The sequence below is a fragment of the Ranitomeya imitator genome, chromosome 7, assembly GCF_032444005.1.
Source record: "Ranitomeya imitator isolate aRanImi1 chromosome 7, aRanImi1.pri, whole genome shotgun sequence".
Classification (NCBI taxonomy): domain Eukaryota; kingdom Metazoa; phylum Chordata; class Amphibia; order Anura; family Dendrobatidae; genus Ranitomeya; species Ranitomeya imitator.
Genome location: NC_091288.1, coordinates 220,652,534 through 220,679,077, shown reverse-complemented (window position 1 = coordinate 220,679,077; position 26,544 = coordinate 220,652,534). Strand labels below are relative to the sequence as shown.

General features: G+C 54.5%; 2 protein-coding genes across 2 annotated transcripts; one reads left to right on the top strand and one right to left on the bottom strand.

The window, feature by feature from the left end:
* The first annotated feature begins 5,264 nt into the window (after window positions 1-5,264).
* LOC138645643 (microfibril-associated glycoprotein 4-like) lies at window positions 5,265-9,706 on the top strand. The gene is made up of 6 exons (XM_069735087.1): window positions 5,265-5,293; window positions 6,123-6,189; window positions 6,972-7,132; window positions 8,610-8,706; window positions 8,894-9,076; window positions 9,400-9,706. The coding sequence occupies exons 1-6, from the start codon at window positions 5,288-5,290 to the stop codon at window positions 9,651-9,653; spliced, it is 768 nt and encodes a 255-aa protein (XP_069591188.1). The 5' UTR covers window positions 5,265-5,287; the 3' UTR covers window positions 9,654-9,706.
* Window positions 9,707-9,970: 264 nt separating this feature from the next.
* Window positions 9,971-18,701, bottom strand: TRIM69 (tripartite motif containing 69). The gene is made up of 6 exons (XM_069735085.1): window positions 18,183-18,701; window positions 18,015-18,110; window positions 16,565-16,798; window positions 14,999-15,021; window positions 14,764-14,894; window positions 9,971-10,638 (listed from the first exon to the last, which is right to left on the bottom strand). Exons 1-6 carry the CDS (start codon window positions 18,531-18,533, stop codon window positions 10,094-10,096), a joined length of 1,380 nt encoding a protein of 459 aa, XP_069591186.1. The 5' UTR covers window positions 18,534-18,701; the 3' UTR covers window positions 9,971-10,093.
* Between the last annotated feature and the right edge of the window lie 7,843 nt (window positions 18,702-26,544).

The following is a 26,544-nucleotide window of genomic DNA, read 5'->3' as shown; positions in this document are numbered from 1 at the left end:
GGAGGCAGTGTAGAGACAAGCAGAGGGTGGAGGCAGTGTAGAGACCGACACAGGGTGGAGGCAGTGTGGACACCGGCACAGGGTGGGGACAGTGTGGAGACCGGTACAGGGTGGATGCAGTGTAGTGGCTGGCACAGGATGTTGGCAGTGTAGAGACTGGCACAGGGTGGAGGCAGTGTGGACACTGGCACAAGGTGGAGGCAGTGTGGAGACCGGCACAGGGTGGAGGCAGTGTAGTGGCTGGCACAGGGTGGAGGCAGTGTAGAGACTGACACAGGGTGGAAGCAGTGTAGAGACCGACACAGGGTGGAGGCAGTGTAGAGACCGGCACAGGGTGGAGGCAGTGTGGAGACCGGCACAGGGTGGAGGCAGTGTAGAGAACGGCACAGGGTGGAGGCAGTGTGGAGACCGGCACAGGGTGGAGGCAGTGTAGAGAATGGCACAGGGTGGAGGCAGTGTACAGACCGGCACAGGGTGGAGGCAGTGTGGAGACCGGCACAGGGTGGAGGCAGTGTAGTAGCTGGCACAGGGTGGAGGCAGTGTAAAGACCGGCAGAGGGTGGAGGCAGTGTAGAGACCGGCAGAGGGTGGAGGCAGTGTAGAAACCGGCACAGGGTAGAGGCAGTGTGGACACCGGCATAGGGTGGATGCAGTGTGGAGACCGGCACAGAGAGGAGGCAGTTTAGTGGCTGGCACAGGGTGGAGGCATTGTAGAGACCGGCAGAGGGTGGAGGCAGTGTATAGAGCGGCACAGGGTGGAGGCAGTGTAGAGAACGGTACAGGGTGGAGGCAGTGTAGTGTACAGCACAGGGCGGAGGCAGTGTAGAGACTGGCAAAGAGCGGAGGCAGTGTAGTGTATGGCACATGTTGGAGGCAGTGTAGAGACCGGCACAGGGTGGAGGCAGTGTAGTGTATGGCACAGGGTGGAGGCAGTGTAGTGTATGACACATGGTGGAGGCAGTGTAGAGACCGGCACATGGTGGAGGCAGTGTAGTGTATGACACATGGTGGAGGCAGTGTAGAGACCGGTACATGGTGGAGGCAGTGTAGAATTAAGGCAGAACATGACTACTGTCCCACACCTCTGCGGGCCCTGATCCTCACGACTCACCTTCCGGACCCCGGCTTTGGCCAGTAGGTCCTTTTCCTTCGCAGCCTGGTGCCTGAGCTCTTCCTCCTGCTCTTTCTGTTCTCGTTGGAGCGCCCGCTGCCGGTGGTACTCCTGTTGGCTGATGACCTTGATTTGCTCCCCCTATGGCTGGGCCTCCCCTGGGAACTCGATCAGGTCAGTACTGGTATGGGTCCATTTGAAGGTCACCCACTCCCCCTGGATGTCCACAGTCCTTTTGATGGGCTGCCGCTTGGCGTCGGAGGTCTTCAGGGTCTCCCAGGGCCTTTCCCATTCTAGGCCGCTACTCACCCATCCGGGTGGTGGTGGTGGATCAACGGCCACTAACAGGGCGGTGTCCTCGGCTACCGGGGGAGGGTCAGTGTTATTACCTGCCGCTGCGGCGTCTCTGGTGCCGATCTCCTCCGCTGCAGGCTGGGGCTCCGATGGCTGGCTGCGCTGCCGCTCCTGGACGCTGGCGGCTGCACGGTATCATGACTTCCGGAGCTGGTGACACAGCTCCTCGACCTCCACGCCAAGAACCTCTAGGTTCATGAGTGACGACGGGGCCTTCTCTTCCTCCGATTTTTGCGAAGCACCACGGGCTTTCTCCCTCTCCTCCGGGTGACATCCGCTCACCATCTTGCCAAGCAGGTCTCTGTTGGCATCTTCCTGTGGTTCCGGCTCCTCGTGCAGGGCGGTTCCTTCTTCTCCCTCCACCATCCCAGACTAGGAGGCGGATCCCTTTTGTTGATGGGCATATCTTTCTGACATACAGTAGTAGTATTTGTGAGGGACGGCTTCCACTTTCGCGCCGTTCTTCCAGGCTATGCCCATGATGACACACCCCACTCCTCCTGCACGCCACATGATGCGTAATGGCGGTGGTTTTGCTGGCAATTTTGGCTGTCTTTTGCGATACACAGTCTCTCAGCACAAGGACAGTAAGGCACAGTCTTTTAGGCGCACATGACCCAATTTGCTGGATCAGTCCATCCTGTTCGTGATGCCAAGTTGGATCGCCCCGCAAGGGCAAGGGGGTACTCGGTACCGGGGTTCACATGGGGATGTCACGGTGGCTGACCCGGTCTGTGGCCCTGGGACGTCCGTGTAAAAGGCAAAGGTCTTTAAAGGGATAAAGTTTGTGTTCGTGACGCCACCTGCGGTATTCGATCAGGGTGACCAACGCTGCTTTAAGGGGTCCGCTAGGGTGATGTTATGGCAGCTAGATGGCATACCTTCCCACAAGTGAAGTGTATCCCCAGGGCTTCCCAGTGTATAGATGGTGAATGGTGAGTGGTGCGGATAAGAACGAGGACACAAGGTTGCAGTCTCTTTACCTTTACTGAAGACTTCAGCATCCACAGCCCAGGGCACCAGATCACAGGGCAGGTAGAGTCCGACCGGTTTGGAGGCAAATCCAGAGTCCCCTTGTCCAGGTGGAGAATAAAAGCCTTTCCTCTAGCACTGTGGTGGTGTAGTCCTTTACTGCTAAGCTTCTCATAAGGTCCTCACAGATGTTATCTCTATCTGTCCCCCGGATTGGATAGGACATACCCGTATGACTGGTGACATGAGGTGGTTTATAGGGACTCTAGCACGCCCCAGCCTCTAAGGTTGTCACTGTGCCTCCTGGGTGTTAGGTCAGACAGGTAACGTAGAGTTCAGCTGTCCTGCCAATCTCTAATGTACGTCATAGAGGTCCTTACAACCTCGGTGTTCCAGCTACCAGTCTCTGTGCCTCAGAAGGAGGCAGCCTGCTCGGGGCTGGTCCCCTTCTGATATCCTCTCCTGCGCTTCCTCTCCTGCATGCTCGCTGCAAACAATTCGGCTTTCCAATGTCTCTTTCTGGGAGCTGCAGCTCTGTGGGCATTCACAGCTCCGTGGACCCTCTGTCCTCCTCAGACTGATGTCTGGAACTCTCTCTAACTTTCCCTACAGACTACCAGTTACATATATGGGGAGTCACCTAGTAAATACAATCAAAAGCTTCCCCTGGTGGCCTGGAGTGTGAAGTGTTGCATGTTTGTGGTACCTGGATGCAGTTATCCTTCCTTGCCTCCAAACGTAATATCACTCTCCCGGGAGGAAAGCGACATTACTGCGACGACCAGGACCCTGGGGCGCCGCAAGTGCATTGGGCATGAGTGTGAGTAAGGTAAGAAGTGCATTGGGCATGGGTGGGGTAAGAAGTGCATTGGGCATGGGTGGGGTAAGAAGTACATTGGGCATGGGTGGGGTGGTGGCTGTGTCCTGTCACTTGTGCTTCTGATGCAGTGGTGGCCACATGGTTAGGAAAGTGCAGGACTGGCAATCCCATGATGACAAACAAAGTGGGGACCAGGAGAGATATCAACAGGTGGAACCATAACTTACCATCCTGGTTACGGATGGCGGTACACAAGCTTGCCGCTCTCACGTTTGCAGTACAGAGGCCCATGCTTCATTCATCAATTGACAGCAGCGGAAATCCTGGACTAGTGGCGTTCAGTTCCTTCCCAGGGCAGGCCTTGGAGTATGTTCACACAGGTGTTTTTTTTGTATGACCTTGTAGCAGATTCAGTGCCAAAATCTGCATAAGAAAAACACATGAAATCTGCTTGTAGCAATCCGCCCATTCATTTGGTTCCCTGCACTTTTTTCTGCAAGTTTTTTAAGCTGTGTTAAAAGGAGATTGCTGTTAATTCTTTGGTGCGTTTTCTGAGCATAAATTGTAGCCAAACAGAGCTTTTAGCTTCACTTTTTATTGTTGTTTTTTATTCATTTTTTTACATTTTTTTTTTTTGCAGAGAAACTACCAAAATGAAACCCCAACCTTTTGCTGCACCGAATATCACAGTTATAAAAAATCATCAAAAACCATTCAGGAAAACATGTCCACCAAAAACTGTATACAAAACACACATCTTTTAGAAGAGGTTTGTTTAGATGTGGATTTTTTGAGCCAGAAAAATCCACTCTGAAAAAGCTGAATGTGAAAGCTAATCTACGGGGTTAACCCTCTATACCCCATAGTGCAAGACAGTGCTGAGTTATGCTCCTTAATCCCGCAGTAAAAATGGATGTAACTGAACGTCCGCGCCGGAGTCTGCAAGTGTAAAGCTGTGTTACTCCACCGCTGGCAGCTACAATCGCTGCTGTTAACCATTTACATGCTGCTTTCAATCTCCGACAGCAGCAACTATATGGAGCAGTTGCCGGTGGACTTGCACACCAGCTTCCATCAGCCCCCGCACTATGATCACAGGGCGCCGTCAGTGAACCATGGCATCTGGAGCTCTCCTGAAGGCCCCCATGACTGCCATCTTGGTACTCCTGTGAATCCCAGCGACAGGCTGAGCTTCATCGGAGGCCACGATCCACACTACATACCGGTATTGCAGTATATAGAGGAAGTGAACGGATGACCACAAGTTCACGTCCCATAGACAAATGTAATAATGGCTCGAAATTAATGAGAATGGAGGATGGCGCCAGAATATGATGATCAGTAAAGTCTTGAGGGGGAAATCTCCAAACCTGTAACGGACGGGACTTTCTTTACAAAACAAAGACTTTTTGTCTGATTCTAAAAACACGAACATCTAAAAAGAGGAACAAGAAGATACAAATCTAAATGCTTTGAGGTTAGGTCTGAGCAGACACTTACTTGATGGGGTCTCTACATCTTCTGGATGGGGTCTTTGTATCTCTGGTTCCTTGTAAATAAAGGAAAACAAGAAGATATAATGTATCCAAGAATAAAAGATATTCTATGAAAGCCTCATGGATGTCCTCCTGTAGATGAAGGAGTCCCCGCTGTGGACATTTCTCCAGGCTTCTAGTTTCTCCACCATGTTGTCTGCTATGGTAGACGTCCATCCAAGTCCATGGATGGTGGGGATTGGGGGGTCTAGATGACGTCCATGGACTGATGGATCCTAATGGTTATTGTTGTCTTCTCTTCATCAATCAGCTGGAGAACGACTTCTGAGAACAGGAACGTTCCTGAGATATTTGTGACAACCTCAGCGATTCTTGAGTACAATGGACAGAGACCTTCTGGTTAGAACGCACCGTGGCTGGTTTTCCCCAAATGTCCCATCCCCCGATGTTCCCGTATTTACCCTTCTTCTGGTCTATATATAGTCACTATGTGGCAATGTCTCATCACATCAGTGAATCCTGGACACTCTCTACAATGAAGGTAAGAGATCGCACTTTTCCGTGTTTTCTAGAAAGCCATTTTCTCCCTCCATCCCCAGGTTATTAAAGTTACATTTCTGCAATCACTTTTAGTGCTGAATCCTGACAGTAGGCCGTGTGCACGCTGTCAGGATTCCTCACGTATCAACTACTAACTTTTCCAACTTTTCTCAATGTTCTGTTGAGAGAAGCAGATGAGGAGCTGGTGGACACGTGAGCGCCGCCTGGGGCAGAATCCTGACTGTGTGCACATGGCCTAATGTCAGGATCCAGAAATCTCCAGAAGGTCTCGTCTTCTCTTTGGGTCTTGATGCTTTCCAGTTTCACTGGCAATATGGAGGCTGCTCCTGTCCTGACTCTTGTTTTCTCCATCTTCCACCATCTTCTTCTGTGAGCCAAGTCTTCATGTTTCACTGAATGTCCAGAATTAGATGATGGCTCCATCCAGTCATCTGGTGGATACTCACCTGTTCTACCACCAGGAGGTCTCTTTGTTTCCACACCTTCCACAGCTGTGTGAGACTTTCTTGGCCACACACAAGATCGCTAGTGGAAAGCAGCAGGGGGCTTGGGCCTCCATTCGGACATTTTGTGGTGGTCCGGTGGGCAAACCCCAGTCCCTCTCATGATAAATGCAACAGCTGGGACACCTACAGTATGTAAGAGAAGGTGAAGAATCCACTGTTCTCACCTCCCACGTCACAGGTCTGAGGTCCTACTGTGGGGTCTGTATCTGCTCCCCCGATCTCTTGGCCCCTGATTAGGGCCCAGGACCTGTGCTGTCCCCAGGTCCATGTGATGGTTGTAGACATCTTCTCATTGTCTTCTAGATCGTCCTCGTTCTTGGGTTTTATCTTATTCCACAAGTCACCGGCAGCTGGAAGAAGTCTCCACCAGGTGAGTGATGTAAAGCAGGTGAGTGCGGACCACCCTGCGCCGTTACTGGGGTCACGGCCATCGCTGCTTGGTGCTGTAGTAGAGTTGGGGGGAGGAGGAACGGCTCTACATAAGGAGGCCAGTATATAAGGGGTCTTACTGGCAATGCTCCATGGGAAAATATGCAAATGAGCTCTCTACAGCGGGAAGAAATCATCTCACTAGTGTCAGGATAGTGAGGAAGACCCCCGAGAGACGCAGAAAAGCACGCTCACCACAGCATGTCCACTTATGTGTATGCTCACCATATACCGTATGTACGCTCACTACAATATGTTCATTATATCTGTATACTCACTATATACAGCACGTATGCTCACTACAGTATGCACACTCACTGTATGCAGTATGTATGCTAACTCTATACGTATGCTTACTACAAACATCCACACACAGATGAGCATGCTCACTACACAATGTATACTCACTATATACAGCACGTATGCTCACTACAGTATGCACACACTGTATACAGTGTATGTGCTTACTATATACGTATGCTCACTACAAACATCCACACACAGGTGAGCACGCTCACTACACAATGTATACTCACTACAGTATGTATGCTCACTTTATACAATATGTATGTCCACTATATACAGTATGCACGCTCACTGTATACACACACTACATATGCACGCTCACTGTATACGCACGCTCACTGTATATGCACATGTAGACGCACGTTCATGCTCCATGTGATCCTGGCCCCACACTAGTGACTGTTATCCCCTTCTCAGCTCTGCGGCCCCTGTGTGACGGTGGACGGCTTCCTGTAGACTGCCAGGATATTTGTGACTTACAAGGACCCCCTAGCGGAGTCTACATCATATATCCACAAGGGGCGCAGCGCCCCCTGCCAGTGTACTGTGACGTGACGGGTGACGGGCTGGTGTGGACGGTGAGTATTCCTGGGGGTGACGGGCTGGTGTGGACGGTGATTATTCCTGGGGGTGACGGGTGGGCTGGTGTGGACGGTGAGTATTCCTGGGGGTGATGGGTGGGCTGGTGTGGACGGTGAGTATTCCTGGGGGTGATGGGTGGGCTGGTGTGGACGGTGAGTATTCCTGGGGGTGACGGGTGGGCTGGTGTGGACGGTGAGTATTCCTGGGGGTGACAGGTGGGCTGGTGTGGATGGTGAGTATTCCTGGGGGTGACGGGTGGGCTGGTGTGGACGGTGAGTATTCCTGGGGGATGACGGGTGGGTTGTTGTGGACGGTGAGTATTCCTGGGGGATGACGGGTGGGTTGTTGTGGACGGTGATTATTCCTGGGGGTGACAGGTGGGCTGGTGTGGACGGTGATTATTCCTGGGGGTGACAGGTGGGCTGGTGTGGACGGTGATTATTCCTGGGGGTGACGGGCTGGTGTGGACGGTGAGTATTCCTGGGGGTGATGGGTGGGCTGGTGTGGACGGTGAGTATTCCTGGGGGTGACGGGCTGGTGTGGACGGTGAGTATTCCTGGGGGTGATGGGTGGGTTGGTGTGGACGGTGAGTATTCCTGGGGGTTACGGGCTGGTGTGGATGGTGAGTATTCCTGGGGGTGATGGGTGGGTTGGTGTGGACGGTGATTATTCCTGGGGGTGACAGGTGGGCTGGTGTGGATGGTGAGTATTCCTGGGGGTGATGGGTGGGCTGGTGTGGATGGTGAGTATTCCTGGGGGTGACGGGTGGGCTGGTGTGGACGGTGAGTATTCCTGGGGGATGACGGGTGGGCTGGTGTGGACGGTGATTATTCCTGGGGGATGACGGGTGGGTTGGTGTGGATGGTGAGTATTCCTGGGGGTGATCGGGGATGGGCTGGTGTGGACGGTGAGTATTCCTGGGGGTGACAGGTGGGCTGGTGTGGACGGTGATTATTCCTGGGGGTGACAGGTGGGCTGGTGTGGACGGTGATTATTCACGGGGGTGACGGGTGGGCTGGTGTGGACGGTGATTATTCACGGGGGTGACGGGTGGGCTGGTGTGGACGGTGATTATTCCTGGGGGTGACGGGTGGGCTGGTGTGGACGGTGATTATTCCTGGGGGTGACGGGTGGGCTGGTGTGGACGGTGATTATTCCTGGGGGTGACGGGTGGGCTGGTGTGGATGGTGAGTATTCCTGGGGGTGGGGCGGCGGGAGTGACGGTTGGGCTGGTGTGGACGGTGAGTAGTATTCCTGGGGGTGACGGGTGAGCTGGTGTGGACGGTGAGTATTCCTGGGGAAGGGGGGGAGTGATGGGTGGGCTGGTGTGGACGGTGAGTATTCCTGGGGAGGGGGAGGGGGGGGGGGGGAGTGACGGGTGAGCTGGTGTGGACGGTGAGTATTCCTGGGGGTGACAGGTGAGCTGGTGTAGTTGGCTTATACCATCCTTTTGCACTAACTGCCCCCTGACAGGTGTTTCAGAGGCGTCTGGACGGTTCGGAGGAATTTGGCCGCCCCTGGCAGGATTACGTGCGTGGCTTCGGGAGCGCGGACGGCGAGTACTGGCTCGGTAAGTGGTGGCGGTGCCGCAGCCTCACATGGAGGGAAGGTTGGACATCCCCAGGGGCCGAGGTCGGCGCGGGTGTTGGAGTTGGGCGCCATGCTGCCATTCTTGGGTTGTGGGTGCGGTGACTGTGGCGACACTGCATATGGGTGGCCGCGTCTTTACACGTTTTGACCTCTCCCCTCGGTACCAGGACTGCAGAATATTTACCGCCTGACCGTGAGCGGCGACTACGAGCTGCGGGTGGAGCTGGAGGATGCGGAGGGGACGCGGGTCACAGCACAGTACACCAACTTCAGCCTGTCCCACCACGCCCTGAACCCGGACAGTGACGGATACCGCCTGCACCTCGGGGCGTTCAGCGATGGAGGGGCCGGTGAGGACGACACTTACATGCAAACGTTTTGTTGAGATTATTTAAAGGGATTGTCCAGAATTAAAAAAAAATAAAAAATTACCTTTTAACCCCCACTTCCCATTCACCTCTGCTGCTCTGGGGGTCTCTGCAAACTTTCCTGCAGTTAAAGCAGTCTACCCACGTGACCGCTGCAGCCAATCACTGATCTCAGTCATCTCACACCAGAATCTGGAGGTCAATGATTGGCTGCAGCGGTCATATGGGCAGACGGCTGGGAAGTTCACTCACGAGGTCATGCACATAACATGGACAGTCCCTTTAAGCCGCCCTTGTCTTTGCAGGGGACGCGCTGAGCCTCCACGCCGGACACACGTTCTCCACGTATGACCACGACCAGGACGGACACGCACAGAACTGCGCGGAGTATTGGGGAGGAGGCTTCTGGTACCACACAGGGGGCTGCGCTGAGGCCGGCCTGAACGCTCGCTACCACATGACCGACCCCCTGCACCCCGCGTTCTCCTGGACCACCTGGGTGGATTACCCACTGACGCTGCGGGGGAGTCAGATGAAGCTGAGGAGGGTCTCGGCGTGATGAAGCCCCCCAATAAGCAGATATATACTGTAACCCTGGCAATAAAACATTTACTGGCAAATAAAGGTATACGATTTCCATGAATGTGTCCCCCGATATAGGTGGTGGTGCGGACCCCGCAGATGGCTCTTAAAGGCACAGTATCTCATTTTCATCTTACTGGTTACAAGCTGTCCCTTAGGGGGCACAGATTGCTCTGCTCATCCTGCGCCTCCTGCTTCATGCTAGAATGATGGTGATATTGGTGCATGAGAGGGTGAGCGGTGGTCCCAGGACCCTGACACACCCCGTTACCCATGAAGGAGACGTTCTTGTGCTTTTTTACTGAATCCAGATACATTTATTGAGCTCTGTAAGGTAATGACAAGGGGTAAGGGTCACGGCCGGCGCCAGGGACATGTGGGACAATAGTGGTGTAAGGAGCAGGAATGGCCTCCTGGTCACGGCACGTGGTGAAGGACCCTGAGGGGCCCCCCGTTCTTCCCCGAGTCGTTCAGGCAGGGGCAGAAGTAGGGGTAGATGGTCTCGGAGAAGGAGGTGACGAAGGTGTAGATGTGGGACATGTCGTCGGCATTGTAGAAGGACAGCTGGCCGCCCTCGTAGTCGAGGTAAATGCCCACGCGCTGCGGTTTGCTCCTCAGGGTCAGCGTCCGGTACGGGACGTCCAGGGCTTTGAACTCGTGGCCATTCCTGAGCCACAGTATCCAGAAGCCGTTCTCCGGGGACAGCGTGATCCCGCCCCGGCGGTTCACCGACTCTTTGGCCACACCGAGATTCCACTTGGTCTTGCTGCCGACGTCGATAGCCCAGTAATGGCGGCCGGAGGTGAAGCCTTCGGTGCCCAGGACGCAGCAGCAGTAGTCGAAGCGGCGCGGGTTCTCGGGTAACGACTGCTTGGTGTCGCTGTATCGGACGCTGGTCAGGTCCTCAGACAGCACCAGGTTCAGGTGGGCCGTGCTGGGGTCCATGATGATGTCCGGTAAGGCTGGAAAAGAAGGAGAGGAGTAAAGATGGTGCCGGGAGATGGCGACAGGGGCAGCAGTGTATGGGGGCACATACATACCAGGGGTCCCATATACAGCAGAGGTCTGTGGGGGGCGCACACATACCAGGGGTCCCGTATACAGCAGGTCTGTGGGGGGGGCGCACACATACCAGGGGTCCTGTATACAGCAGAGGTCTGTGGGGGGCACACACATATAGCAGGGGTGCTGTATACAGCAAAGGTCTGTGGGGGTCGCACACATATACCAGGGGTGCTGTATACAGCAGAGGTCTGTGGGGGGGCGCACACATATACCAGGGGTCCTATATACAGCAAAGGTTTGTGGGGGGCACACACACACACACATATACCAGGGGTCCCGTATACAGCAGAGGTCTGTGGGGGGCACACACACACGAGGGGTCCCGTATACAGCAGTGGTCTGTGCGGGGCGCACACATACATACCAGGGGTGCTGTATAGAGCAAAGGTCTGTGGGAGGCGCACACATACCAGGGGTCCCGTATAGAGAAAAGGTCTGTGGGGGGCGCACACATACCAGGGGTCCCGTATACAGCAAAGGTCTGTGGGGGGCACACACATACCAGGGGTCCCGTATACAGCAGAGGTCTGTTGGGGGCACACACATACCAGGGGTGCTGTATACAGCAAAGGTCTGTGGGGGGCGGGCGCACACATACATACCAGGGGTGCTGTATACAGCAGAGGTCTGTGGGGGGTGGGCGCACACATACCAGGGGTCCTGTATACAGCAGAGGTCTGTGGGGGGCCGGCGCACACATACCAGGGGTCCCGTATACAGCAGCGGACTGTGGGGAGCAAACATACATTTCTCACACCCCCTGCCCCAGCAGCAAACATGGCGGAGGAGTTGGTTTTCTCCTGTCAGATAACTGCTCCTTCACCCCAATCCCACTGCCACCCTCTGTTACCCTCCCTTCCTTTGAGGTGCACTCTGTGCGCATCTACTCCCCCTCCAACTGGCTGTCATCTACCGCCCCCCAGGGCCAGCCACCACCTTCTTTGACCACTTCACCACCTGGCTACTTCATTTCCTTTCTGCGGACATCCCCACTATCATCATGGGCGACTTCAACATCCCCATTGACACTTCCCTCTCAGCTGCCACTAAGCTTCTATCTCTCACTTCCTCCTTCGGCCTCACTCAATGGTCCTCTGCAGCCACTCACAAAGACGGTCACACACTGGACCTCATCTTCACCCGCCTCTGCTCCCTATCTAACCTCTCTAACTCACCTCTTCCTGACCACAATCTACTCACATTCTCTTACCTCTCCACTCCTTATCTACAATCCCCACCCCACAAACTTTCACACCCTCGCATAAATCTTAAACACCTTGATCTACACTCATTCTCTGAATCCCTCCTCCCTCTCACAGACATAAGTTCCATACACAATGTGGATGACGCTGCCGCTCTATATAACACAACAATAGCTGTAGCTTTGGAATCTCTTGCCCCTCTCACACATACCAAAGCTCGCAAAATCAACAGACAGCCCTGGCACACCAGCCTGACCAAAGAACTGAGGCGAGCTTCCAGGGCTGCAGAGTGGAGATGGAAAAGATCCCACTCCAACGAGCACTTCATCGCTTTCAAACAGTCCTTCACTACTTTGAAGACCACACTCGCCACAGCTAAACAAACCTACTTCTCATCTCTCATATCCTCACTGTCTTACAACCCCAAACAGTTATTCAACACCTTCAACTCTCTCCTCCGTCCCCCAGCACCTCCTCCCTCCCCACTCATCTCAGCTGAAGACTTTGCCTAATTTTTCAAGCAGAAGATTGATCGCATCAGAGACAGTTTTGAAAGACAACCACTAGAGCTCTTCCTCCCGACTTCCCAGCCCTTCACCTCCAAAACCAACTTCTCCACCATTACAGAAGATCAACTCTCCACTCTACTCTCAAGATCGCATCTCACCACCTGTGCACTTGACCCACTCCCATCCCACCTCATCCCAAACCTCACCACAGTCTTCATCCCAACCCTAACCCATCTCTTCAACCTATCACTAACAACTGGTGTTTTCCCCTCAAGCTTTAAACATGCCTCCATCACACCTATCCTCAAAAAGCCCTCTCTTGACCCATCCTCTGTATCTAGCTATCGCCCTATATCACTTCTCCCCAATGCCTCAAAACTACTGGAACAACACATTTACCTTGAACTGTCCTCCCATCTCTCTTCTTGCTCCCTCTTTGACCGCTTACAATCTGGCTTCCGGTCACACCATTCCACTGAAACTGCCCTAACTAAAGTCACCGATGACCTATTAACCGCCAAGAGCAAGCGACACTACTCTGTCCTCCTCGACCTGTCGGCTGCCTTTGACACAGTGGACCATTCCCTATTATTACAGACCCTCTCATCCCTTGGAATCACAGACTTGGCCCTATCCTGGATCTCATCATACCTAACAGACAGGACATTCAGCGTCTCCCACTCACACACCACCTCCTCACCTCGCCCTCTATCTGTCGGAGTCCCACAAGGTTCAGTCCTTGGGCCTTTGCTCTTCTCCATTTTCACCTTTGGCCTGGGACAGCTCATAGAATCTCACGGCTTTCAGTATCACCTCTATGCTGATGACACAGATCTACATCTCTGGACCAGATATCACCTCCCTTCTAACCAGAATCCCTCAATGTCCGTCCACTATTTCATCCTCCTTCTCCGCTAGATTTCTGAAACTTAACATGGACAAAACAGAATTCATCATCTTTCCCCCATCTAACGCGACCCCCCACAACGAACCTATCCATTACAGTAAACGGCTGCCCACTCTCCCCAGTCCCACAAGCTTGCTGCCTCGGGGTAATCCTCGACACTGATCTCTCCTTCAAACCACATATCCAAGCCCTTTCCACTTCCTGCCGCCTTCAACTAAAAAATATTTCACGGATCCGTACATTCCTCAACCAAGAATCTGCAAAAACCCTAGTCCATGCCCTCATCTCTCGCCTTGACTACTGCAACCTCCTGCTCTGTGGCCTCCCCTCGAACACTCTTGCACCCCTCCAATCTATTCTAAACTCTGCTGCCCGACTAATCCACCTGTCCCCCCGTTATTCCCCGGCCTCTCCCCTCTGTCAATCCCTTCACTGGCTCCCCATTGCCCAGAGACTCCGCTACAAAACCCTAACCATGACGTACAAAGCCATCCACAACCTGTATCCTCCATACATCTGTGACCTCGTCTCCCGGTACTCTCCTGCACGCAACCTCCGATCCTCACAAGATCTCCTACTCTACTCCCCTCTTATCTCCTCTTCCCACAATCACATACAAGATTTCTCTCGCACATCACCCATACTCTGGAACTCTCTACCACAACACATCAGACTCTCGCCTACCATCGAAACCTTCAAAAAGAACCTGAAGACCCACCTCTTCCGACAAGCCTACAACCTGCAGTAACCACCGATCGACCAAACCGCTGCATGACCAGCTCTACCCTCACCTACTGTATCCTCACCCATCCCTTGTAGATTGTGAGCCCTCGCGGGCAGGGTCCTCTCCTCCTGTATCCTCACCCATCCCTTGTAGATTGTGAGCCCTCGCGGGCAGGGTCCTCTCCTCCTGTATCCTCACCCATCCCTTGTAGATTGTGAGCCCTCGCGGGCAGGGTCCTCTCCTCCTGTATCCTCACCCATCCCTTGTAGATTGTGAGCCCTCGCGGGCAGGGTCCTCTCTCCTCCTGTACCAGTTATGACTTGTATTGTTTAAGATTATTGTACTTGTTTTTATTATGTATACCCCTCACATGTAAAGCGCCATGGAATAAATGGCGCTATAATAATAAATAATAATAATAATAATAATAATAATGATACATACCAGGGGTCCTGTATACAGCAGAGGTCTTGAGGGGGGAGGGGCACACATACCAGGGGTCCTGTACACAGCACAGGTCTCTGGGGGGCACACACACATATACCAGGGGTCCTGTACACAGCAGTGGTCTCTGGGGGGCACACACACACATATACCAGGGGTCCTGTATACAATACATGGGTGTATGGGGGGTTATTTTGTGGGCGCTGTAGTGTCGCTATCTTAGGGGGTCTGCTCACCGGGGCTGATATAAGACTTCATGTCCTTCCAGGCCGTATATTGGATCAGGTCCTTCACTCCTCCATAGCCAAAGTCTCTGGGAGCCACCACATTCTGTGCCGGGAAACCGTCCCTGTAGCCCCCATAACAGCTGATAACAGAGAGCGATAACGAGGTGGGTTAGATGGGGTCAGGGTGATGGGGCGCAGGAGACGGGGATGGGGCGCAGGAGACGGGGGAGCAGCAGATACTCACATGTCCATACACGACTTTATATCCTGCAAGAGAAGAAGAGAAAAGTCAGAGCAATGGACACAACCCCCCCTGGGACGAGCCCCCCGGGACCGCACCTAATACAGGGCTATGGCAGAGGTCACCTGGCTGCTCAAAAAATGGCTACTGTGAGAAGGCTCAGCACCAGCTACTCCGGTTACAGGCAGGAGGGATTTCTGTGGACTTCACCTTCTCACACGGGGAGCACAGTCAGCCGTTGGCTGCTCAGAACCAGAGGACAGCACAGAACAAAACCAGAAAGAAATGGCAGGAAGTGGACAGAGAAGAGGGCTAGAACCAAACATGGCAGCTACCGACAGTAAGCTGGGAGCAATAGTACCAGGAAGGTGCGGTGCCGATTACTCCAGCTGGACAGCACATGCACCAATACTGCAAGGCCGGATGGCACTACAGGTCCCAGCCACCCTAGTCCCAGAGGCTGGACAGAGCCTGCGCTTATGGGCCCAACATCGTCGCCCACAGAATGAATAAGGCAGCGCCTGGCGACAGAAGCAGACGGCACAGGAGGTGCAACAACAACGCCCCAGAACTACAACCCCCAGCATGCAGAGAGTGAGGAGACTTGTAGTTCTGCACAGTTAGTCTGACCCATCAATTACAGGACGTCTGTGTGTAGGGAGACCCCAGACCTGCTGCCAACCGCAAGGAGACCACCGTACAGAAGACACAAATGTGAGAACTTCCTCCCGTCCGAACAAAGTAGAGAAAAGTAAGAAAATCAGGAAAACCACAAAGCCGCTCAGGTGAGATGAAGTCGCCTAGAAGATGCCGGACCGGGGATCATGTAGGGGCCCCGTGTGAGGAGGGCGACCGCTCCCCCTGTGATGACGGGGTACTCACGGTGAGGAAGGGGACCGCTCCCCCTGTGATGTCGGGGTACTCACGGTGAGGAAGGGGACCGCTCCCCCAGCCCCATGTAGGGGCCCCTGTGTGTGGAGGGTGACCGCTCCCCCTGTGATGTCGGGGTACTCCCTGTGAGGAAGGTGATGGTTCCCCCTGTGATGTCGGGGTACTCACAGTGAGGAAGGTGACGGCTCCCCCTGTGATGACGGGGTACTCACGGTGAGGAAGGGGACCGCTCCCCCTGTGATGACGGGGTACTCACAGTGAGGAAGGGGACCGCTCCCCCTGTGATGACGGGGTACTCACGGTGAGGAAGGGGACCGCTCCCCCTGTGATGACGGGGTACTCACAGTGAGGAAGGTGACGGCTCCCCCTGTGATGTTGGGGTACTCCCTGTGAGGAAGGTGATGGTTCCCCCTGTGATGACGGGGTACTCCCTGTGAGGAAGGGGACCGCTCCCCCTGTGATGTCGGGGTACTCACAGTGAGGAAGGTGACGGCTCCCCCAGCCCCATGTAGGGGCCCCTGTGTGTGGAGGGTGACCGCTCCCCCTGTGATGACGGGGTACTCCCTGTGAGGAAGGGGACGGCTCCCCCTGTGATGTCGGGGTACTCACAGTGAGGAAGGTGACGGCTCCCCTAGCCCCGGGCTCATGTAGGGGCCCCTGTGATGTCGGGGTACTCACGGTGAGGAAGGTGACGGCGTCCTGCTCGTACAGCCGCGGCTGGGTGCTGCTGATGGTCTGGAGGATGCCCTGGCAGTTCTGCTTCATCTTGCTGAGACTTTCCTCCATCTCGGCCAGGATCAGGTCGCCCTCCTGTTGCAGCTCCCGCAGCAGTCGCTCCTCTCGCTCCCGCAGGAACTGGTGCAGCTTCTCGAACTCCAGACTCACGTGGTGCTTGGTGCTGAGGAGGTTCCCCTGCGAGAGAAGGAAGAGTCGTCAGTGGCCCTGGAAAAGCTGGGTGCCTCGGGCAGGGGGCTATCCTCCGGCGGGGGGAGGGGGGACTATCCTCCGGCAGGGGGAGGGGGGGGCTATCCTCCGGCAGGGGGAGGGGGGGGCTATCCTCCGGCAGGGGGAGGGGGGGGCTATCCTCCGGCAGGGGGAGGGGGGGGCTATCCTCCGGCAGGGGGAGGGGGGGGCTATCCTCCGGCAGGGGGAGGGGGGGGCTATCCTCCGGCAGGGGGAGGGGGGGGCTATCCTCCGGCAGGGGGAGGGGGGGGCTATCCTCCGGCAGGGGGAGGGGGGGGCTATCCTCCGGCAGGGGGAGGGGGGGCTATCCTCCGGCAGGGGGAGGGGGGGGGCTATCCTCCGGCAGGGGGAGGGGGGGGCTATCCTCCGGCAGGGGGAGGGGGGGGCTATCCTCCGGCAGGGGGAGGGGGGGGCTATCCTCCGGCAGGGGGAGGGGGGGGCTATCCTCCGGCAGGGGGAGGGGGGGCTATCCTCCGGCAGGGGGAGGGGGGGGGCTATCCTCCGGCAGGGGGAGGGGGGGGCTATCCTCCGGCAGGGGGAGGGGGGGGCTATCCTTCGGCAGGGGGAGGGGGGGCTATCCTCCGGCAGGGGGAGGGCTATCCTCCGGCAGGGGGAGGGCTATCCTCCGGCAGGGGGAGGGCTATCCTCCGGCAGGGGGAGGGCTATCCTCCGGCAGGGGGAGGGGGGGGCTATCCTCCGGCAGGGGGAGGGGGGGGGCTATCCTCCGGCATGGGGAGGGGGGGGGCTATCCTCCGGCATGGGGAGGGGGGGGGCTATCCTCCGGCAGGGGGAGGGGGGGGCTATCCTCCGCTCTCCATCATCTCCTGCCTTCTCATCACCATGTGTCAGGGCGGCCGCTCAGGAGTCAGTGAGGGCAGAGATGGCGGTGGCCCATGACCTGCTGTACGGTGGCCCATGACCCCCGCCATCACAGATCCTCTGACACTCGGGGTCCGCCATCACCAGTGCTTTGTACCCTGGGAGATAAATGGCGCCAGAAGCGCACAGGGTGGTCTCTCTCATTGGTCACCCCCTTACATCTTCATGGCGGGCCCTAACGACAAGGCCACATTGCGGCGCTCTGTAATGGTGAAACGAGAGCGGACCCCAGAGCCAGCGTGGACCCTCCTGTGCCCCCATTATACCCCGCCTGCTGCCGTCCTACCCGGTGCTGTGCGATCATCTGCTCCTGGGCGCACTGCATCTGCTGCAGCTCCTTCAGCCGAGCCTCCAGCGGTGCCATGGCCGACATCAGCTCATCCTGCGGGAGAGAAGACATGAATGGCGTGGAGCTCCCGGTGCGCACCACCACCTTCAGTGCCGCAGCCCTCACCTTGTAGCCGCCTACGGCTTCCTGTATGGGGATCATGGCGTGAGGCGGCTGCGGCTCGGTGGCCCCCCGGCAGCGCGGGCACAGTAACCGTCCGTCCTGCGTGGAGTACAGCTGCATCTTCTCGCCATGCTCCGCGCACAGCCCCCTCTGTACCCCGTCCGGGGTCTGCACTGGGGTGGGCCGGCACTTGGGGCAGGTCGGGTAGGTCTCCTGGCCCCTCCATGCCTGCTCCAGGCAGCCACGGCACAGGCAGTGCCCGCAGGCCATGGTGACGGGCTCCCGTGGCACATCGCGGCACACGGCGCAGCTCAGCGAGGGCAACAGGGGCAATGGGGTGGGAGTGGCGGACATGGCTGCACTAAGGCTGCTGTGGGGTCAGTGTGGACCCTTACCCCTGACCCCGACTCTGATGACCCTGACTGCACTGATGGCGTCCTGACTACACAAATCCCCCTGACCCCGGCTCTGGCCGCACAGCTCTCCCCCTGGCCCCGACTCTGGCCGCACAGCTCTCCCCCTGGCCCCGACTCTGGCCGCACAGCTCTCCCCCTGCCCCCGACTCTGGCCGCACGGCTCTCCCCCTGACCCCGGCTCTGGCCGCACAGCTCTCCCCTTGGCCCCGACTCTGGCCGCACGGCTCTCCCCCTGACCCCGGCTCTGGCCGCACGGCTCTCCCCCTGACCCCGGCCGCACAGCTCTCCCCTTGGCCCCGGCTCTGGCCGCACAGCTCTCCCCTTGGCCCCGACTCTGGCCGCACGGCTCTCCCCCTGACCCCGGCTCTCTAGTTCCTGGGTCCCTCTCGCCCCTATTTCCTCCCGGCCTCATGCGTCGCAGCTGCAGGAGGGAGGAGGACGGGGAGGAGGGAGGACACAAAAACCGGGAGGAGGAGGGCGGGGGAGGTGATGGAGGCAGCGAGGGGAGGCGGGGGCTGGAGACAAAGCCGGGGCGGGGGTTGCGGCGGGCGATCACCGGCGGCGGCTTATCTATGACACGAGACTACGGACCCCGAGCACCGGAGCCGCACACGCTGCAGGAGCCGGCGGCTACAATGTATCACTGCGGCGGCGGCGGCAGGGGTTAATGATGTGGAGGGAGGGGGGAAGGAGGAGGCGGGAGCTGCAGCGTGAGGCGAGGGGGAGGGGAATGGGGGATTACATCAAAGGAGGATGGAGGAAGCTGCTGGATCACAGAGCGGGGGAAAGAGGAGAGGAGGGGCAAATAGAGGAGGAGGGGAGATCAGGGGGCAAGAGGAGGAGAGGGGGTAAGAGGAAGGAGGAGGAGGGCAGGGGCAAGAGGAGGGGGAGCAAAGGACAACAGGAGGGAGAAACGGGCATAAAGAGGAGAGCAAGGGGTAAATGGAGAGGAGAGCAAGGACAAGAGGAAGAGGGGAGATGGGGCAAGAGGAGGAGGGCAGAAGGAGCAAGAGTAAAGGATAGTATGAACAAAAGGAGGCAAGATGGGGCAGGAGAAAAGCAGGGGCAAAATGATGGGGCAGAAGGAGGGGGAAGAAGGGCAAGATGAAGTCGAACCAGCGGAAAGAGGAGGGGAGATGGGGCAGGAAGAAGCGAGAGCAGGGGCAAGAGAAGTCTGCAGCGGCAGAAGGAGTAGGGGGAGCTAGGGCAAGAGGAAGAATGTAGATGAGGGAGGAGGAGGAGGAGGGGAGATGGGGATAAAGGGGGAGGGGCAAGAAGAAAAGAGACAGCAGGAGGTAGGGGCAACAAGAGCTGGAGAGAAAGGGCAGAAGGAGCAAAGTGAGGGTAGTGGCCAGAGGAAAAGAGATGGATCACAAGTAAGGAGCAGGAAGAGGAGGAAATATTATCCTATCACCGATACCGCTCATATCTCTGATCCTCATCATTCTGCCCCTATCACAGGTATCTGTCATGCTGCTCCCTTCTATCACCAGGATTCCTCACTGCACTCCTCTTTCATGAGAACTCCTCATCATATCCTTATCACCAATAATCCTCATCCTGATGCTCATCGGTACTCCTGATCCTGCCTCTGTTATCACCAGAACTCCTGATCCTGCCTCTGTTATCAGCAGAACTCCTGATCCTGCCTCTGTTATCAGCAGAACTCCTGATCCTGCCTCTGTTATCAGCAGAACTCCTGATCCTGCCTCTGTTATCAGTAGAACTCCTGATCCTGCCTCTGTTTTCAGCAGAACTCCTGATCCTGCCTCTGTTATCAGCAGAACTCCTGATCCTGCCTCTGTTATCAGCAGAACTCCTGATCCTGCCTCTGTTATCAGCAGAACTCCTGATCCTGCCTCTGTTATCAGCAGAACTCCTGATCCTGCCTCTGTTATCAGCAGAACTCCTGATCCTGCCTCTGTTATCAGCAGAACTCCTGATCCTGCCTCTGTTATCAGCAGAACTCCTGATCCTGCCTCTGCTATCAGCAGAACTCCTGATCCTGCCTCTGCTATCAGCAGAACTCCTGATCCTGCCTCTGCTATCAGCAGAACTCCTGATCCTGCCTCTGCGATCACCAGAACTCCTGATCCTGCCTCTGCGATCACCAGAACTCCTGATCCTGCCTCTGCGATCACCAGAACTCCTGATCCTGCCTCTGCGATCACCAGAACTCCTGATCCTGCCTCTGCGATCACCAGAACTCCTGATCCTGCCTCTGCGATCACCAGAATTCCTGATCCTGCCTCTGCGATCACCAGAACTCCTGATCCTGCCTCTGCGATCACCAGAACTCCTGATCCTGCCTCTGCGATCACCAGAATTCCTGATCCTGCCTCTGTTATCACCAAAACTCCTGATCCTGCCTCTATCACCAGAACTCCTCATCCTGCTCCTTCTATCATCAGAACTCCTCATTCTGCTCCTTCTATCACCAGAACTCCTCAAGCTTCCCTTCATCCTATTCCTCCTAACACGCATACGTCTCATTCTATCATTACTTCTCATCCTGCCCCTCCTATTGTTAACAGGTACAAAGATTCAACAGCGCAGACAATGGTACTTGAACCAAAACTATTTATTCAGCTCAATCAGAGGGGCACAATATTAGGGATTAACGACATCAAGCTTTCCCCTGTACCGGAAGTCCGCTGCCTCAGAGTAACCCTTGACTCTGCCATGTCCTTCAAACCGCACATTCAAGATCTTTCCACCTCCTGTCGCATCTGGCTCAAAAATATTTCCAGAATCCGTCCTTTCCTCAACCGTCAATGTACTAAAATTCTTGTGCATGCCCTCATCATCTCCCGCCTTGACTATTGCAACATCCTTTATTCGGACTCCCATGACAGCACTACGAGAGAGGGGATCCGCCCTTCAGGAACAGGAAATCTACAGATACAAAAGGGCGGTACCTCTCCCCTGCATCAGTTGGTTTCCTGTTCCTGAAGGGACAGGATCCTACAGAAAGTCGAAGCACCTTAAAACAAGGAGAATGGTCTCTGAACACAAAAATCTTCAACCGGATTGTCCGCATGTGGGGTCATCCAGAAGTGGACTTATTTGCCACCAAGCACAACAGAAAGACGATAAATTTCTGTTCCTTAAATCCCAGGGAATATCCACTGGCAGTGAATGCCTTCCTGATCAGATGGGATTTCCGATTGGCATATGCGTTCCCCCCGCTCAATCTATTGCCGCTGGTGGTCAGGAAGATAAGGGAGGATCAAGCGAGAGTCATACTGATCGCTCCGTTCTGGCCCAGAAGAGCTTGGTTTTCCTGGCTCAGGACCATGTCCGTGAAAGACCCCTGGGTACTGCCGGACATTCCGGACTTACTTCATCAAGGTCCGATCAACCATCCACAAGTGAAGGGTCTCCATTTGACGGCATGGTTTTTGAGAGGTCATTGTTGAAAAGCAAAGGTTTTTCTCCAAACCTAATTGATACCCTTATGAAGAGTAGGAAAAACATAAAAACTAAGATCTACTCTAGAACTTGGAGGAAGTTTCTGGCCTCTTCAAATTTTAATGTTGAAGAGGGTATACCAATCAACCAGATTCTAGAATTCCTGCAGAGGGGGCTAGAGCTAAATCTATCCACAAGTACTCTAAAAGTACAAGTCTCAGCCCTGGGGGCTCTATTTTCTTGTAACATTGCGGGTAACTACTGGGTATTAAGGTTTATCAAAGCAGCTAGTAGATCCAGACCTATACACAGGAATAGGTCAATGCCTTGGGATCTCAATCTAGTCCTTTCAGCCTTGACTAAGGAACCATTTGAGCCCTTACATTCAGCCTCACTTAAATTAATATCCCTCAAAACAGCGTTTTTGGTGGCAATTACATCTGCTCGTAGGGTAGGAGACATACAGGCTCTTTCTAGGCTGTCCCCTTATACAGAATTTCTACAGGACAGAGTAGTCCTCAGACCAGATCCAGCTTATTTACCAAAAGTGGCCTCAGATTTTCACAGATCTCAGGAGATAGTGTTACCGTCATTTCTCCCTAATCCTAATTCCAAAGAGGAGTTACTCCATACATTAGATGTTAGGAGATGTCTATTAGAATATATATCAGTCACTGATGCTTGGAAGAGAGAGGATGCGTTGTTTCTATCCTTCCAAGGTCCCAGGAAAGGTCTTAGAGTATCCAAGTACACGCTAGCGAAGTGGATTAGGGAGGCTATCTCTCTGGCTTATACTGCAGGTGGAGGTCCAGCTCCGCAGAATCTGAGGGCACATTCCACCCGGGCCATGGCTACATCCTGGGCTGAAAGATCTGGAGTTTCGATCGACCAGATATGTAAGGCAGCTACGTGGTCATCCCCTTCCACCTTTTTCAAGCACTATAGGTTGGACTTGGGGTTCTCTTCTGATCTCACCTTCGGGTTAAGGGTGCTACAGGCTATAGTCCCTCCCTAAGGTAGTTTACATCTCTGTAATTCTCTCGTAGTGCTGTCATGGGAGTCCGAATAAAGCATTAAGCTACTTACTGGTAGCGGCATTTTTCGGAGGCCCATGACGGCACCCTTAGTTCCCTCCCTATTCACGTGGGGGTTGCACTTCCTATAATGTATATAATGAGATAGATCTCACGTGTGGTATATAGTTCATTATGATGGATTATTTTTGTACATAAACTGTATATAATGTATATTTGTGTGCTACTAACCGCGGTAGTCCTCTCAGGCTCTGAAATACAACTGATGCAGGGGAGAGGTACCGCCCTTTTGTATCTGTAGGTTTCCTGTTCCTGAAGGGCGGATCCCCTCTCTCGTAGTGCTGTCATGGGCCTCCGAAAAATGCCGCTACCAGTAAGTAGCTTAATGCTTTTCTGTGGTCTCCCTGCTAACACCCTTGCACCCCTCCAGTCCATCCTTAACTCTGCTGCCCGACTAATTCATCACTCTCCTCGCTACTCCTCCACTTCCCCCCTATGCAAATCTCTTCACTGGCTCCTACTGCTTTAGCGTATCCAGTTCAAATTACTAATACTGACCTACAAAGCCATCCAAACCTGTGTCCTCCATATATCTCTGAACTAATCTCCCGATATCTTGCCTCACGTAATCTCCGATCCTCCCAAGACCTCTCTCCTCATTTATTCGCTCCTCAACCAACCGCCTCCAAGACTTCTCCCGAATATCCCCCATCCTCTGCAATTCTTTGCCCGACACGTCCGACTATCAACCACATTCAGATCCTTCAGACGGAACCTGAAAACCCATCTCTTCAGGAAAACCTACAGCCTGCACTGACCCTGTTGCCTCCTCACCACTACCGAAGCTACTGCCTCACCAACAACGGAACTCATGCAACCCTCAACCTATTGTCTCCATCACCACCATCCTGTAGAACAGTGTTCCCCAACTCCGGTCCTCAAGAGCCACCAACAGGTCATATTTGGGGACTTCCTTAGTATTGGACAGGCCATTGAATGCTTGCCTGTCCAGGTGATGCAATTATCACCTGTGCAATACTAAGGAAATCCTGAAAACGACCTGTTGGTGGCTCTTGAGGACTGGACTTGGGGAACACTGCTGTAGAATGTAAGCTCGCAAGGGCAGGGTCCTCGCCCCTCTGTATCAGTCTGTAATTGTTAGTTTGCTTACTGTAAGTGATATCATGTAACCCTTTCTCATGTACAGCACCATGGAAACAATGGTGCTATATAAATAATAATAATTAGGTATAACACAAACAGTCGTCGCTCTGCTGTGGCCTAGTCATCTCTCTCAGTTCTGACTCGGCTCAACTCTCCTGACTCGGATCTGGTTTCTTGCAATTGCGGCAATAAGCCAGCTCTCTGCAGCACACGTTCATCTTACTACAGGTTCAGATGCCAACTCCTCCCCTTCACTGACCTCCTTGGCCTTTTATAATTTTTCACTACACTACAGCTATCACCTGACCTGGGGTTTCCTCCAATCTCTTCCCCGAAGGAACATGCACTTCACTCTTGCACCTCATCGCTGTCTACTACCCTACCCGTCCTCTTCACAGTCCTGCACCGCCCTACATCTCATCTCTACCACCTACCTGTCCTCTCAGTGCTCCACATCTCATCTGTCTCTACCACTTACCTGTCCTCTCCACAGTGCTGCACTGCCCTACATTTCCTCCTCATCTCTGTCTACCACCTTCCCTTCCTCTCCACAGTGCTGCACCGCCCTACATCTCCTCATCTGTCTACCACCCTACCCGTCCTCTCCTTAGTGCTCCACTGCCTTACATCTCCTCCTCATCTCTGTCTACCACCTACCCGTCCTCTCCACGGTGCTGCACCGCCCTACATCTCATCTGTCTACCACCCTACCCGTCATCTCCTTAGTGTTCCACTCCCTTACATCTCCTCCTCATCTCTGTCTACCACCTACCCGTCCTCTCCACCATGCTGCCCCGCCCTACATCTCCTCATCTCTACCACCTACCCATCCTCTCCACAGTGGGGCACAATTCTACATCTCCTCATCTCTGTCTACCACCCTACTTGTCCTCTCCATTCTGCAACTGATCTAAGACTAACGTCCTTCATAATCTAAACCTTGCATCTCCATCTCAAAGAGTTCTCTAGTGCTGCATGAGTTTTCTAGAATCTACTCATCTTGCCCCACCCATCACGAGTTATCCTCATGCTTCTCCTCCCATCATCGGTTCTCATCCTGCTCTTACTATCTGTAACGAATGGAATTGGAGGCACAGGTGATGAAGTTCACATTCGTCTTTTATTTTTTGAGTGAAACCTCGGTCCGGGGGGCTCCGAAGTGGGCGTAACTAGTGAGCCCCAGGTATCCGTAGTAAGATCCCTCTAGCAGGACCAGAATGGAATAAAGGTTCTCCTCATCCTCCTGTCCCCGGTTCTCCTCATCCTCCTCCTGTCCCCGGTTCTCCTCATCCTCCTCCTGTCCTCGGTTCTCATCCTCCTCCTGTCCTCGGTTCTCCTCATCCTCCTCCTGTTCTCATCCTCTCCTTTCCCCGGTTCTCCTCATCCTACTGTCCCCGATTCTGCTCATCCTCCTCCTGTCCCCGGTTCTCCTCATCCTCCTCCTGCTCTCATCCTCTCCTGTCCCCGGTTCTCCTCATCCTCCTCCTGTCCCCGGTTCTCCTCATCCTCCTGTCCCCGGTTCTCCTCTGTAACTGGGTCTACCAAGCTGGGGTACGTCTTTCAGTATCACCCCGTGTTTCAGGAGGTCCACTCTGCTTTGGCTGGAGTCTGAATGAAGGATGCTGGCTGGAATTCCTTGATTACCTGGGAGCATATAAAATATCACTGCTTCTCCACGTATTTCTAGTCTGACATGACTATTCACAGGACACAGAATATATCACACAGATACAGGGGGCAGGCCAATAGAAAAGCAGCAGGCCAGACATACATTACAACAGCCGCAGGGGGCCGGAGCCTGCCGATTTTTACTGTGGGAATTACAAAGGTGGGGGGAGGACGAAAGGGGAATTTCGTGTCCCCTCTGCCCAGGGGCGCAGCCTGTGGGCTGATGCATTAGGGACATGCATCTCACATGGAACCTATTATACATACATATAACTGCACAACATATTCTGAGTGCTGAGTGGTTCCTTAACATGTAGCACGGCTCCCCTTTTCAGCGACGCGATCAGCATACAGTCTGATCCTTAACAGATCGGTTTGGGGATGACCGAAGTTTATGTGGTTGGTACAAGTTCCGTTTGTCGACTTAGTCCATCAGCATTACCGTTTTGTTTGCCGGGTCTGTAGTGGATGGTGAAGTCCAGAGGTTGTAGGGCTAAACTCCACCGCAGTAATCTGGCGTTGTCTCCGGAGACCTGATTAAGCCAGACTAGGAGATTATGGTCCGTTAGGAGAGAAAACTGTCGTCCATACAAATATGGTTGCAACTTTTTGAGTGCTCATACTACCGCCAGGCACTCCTTCTCGATGGCTGCATAGCTTACTTCACGGGGC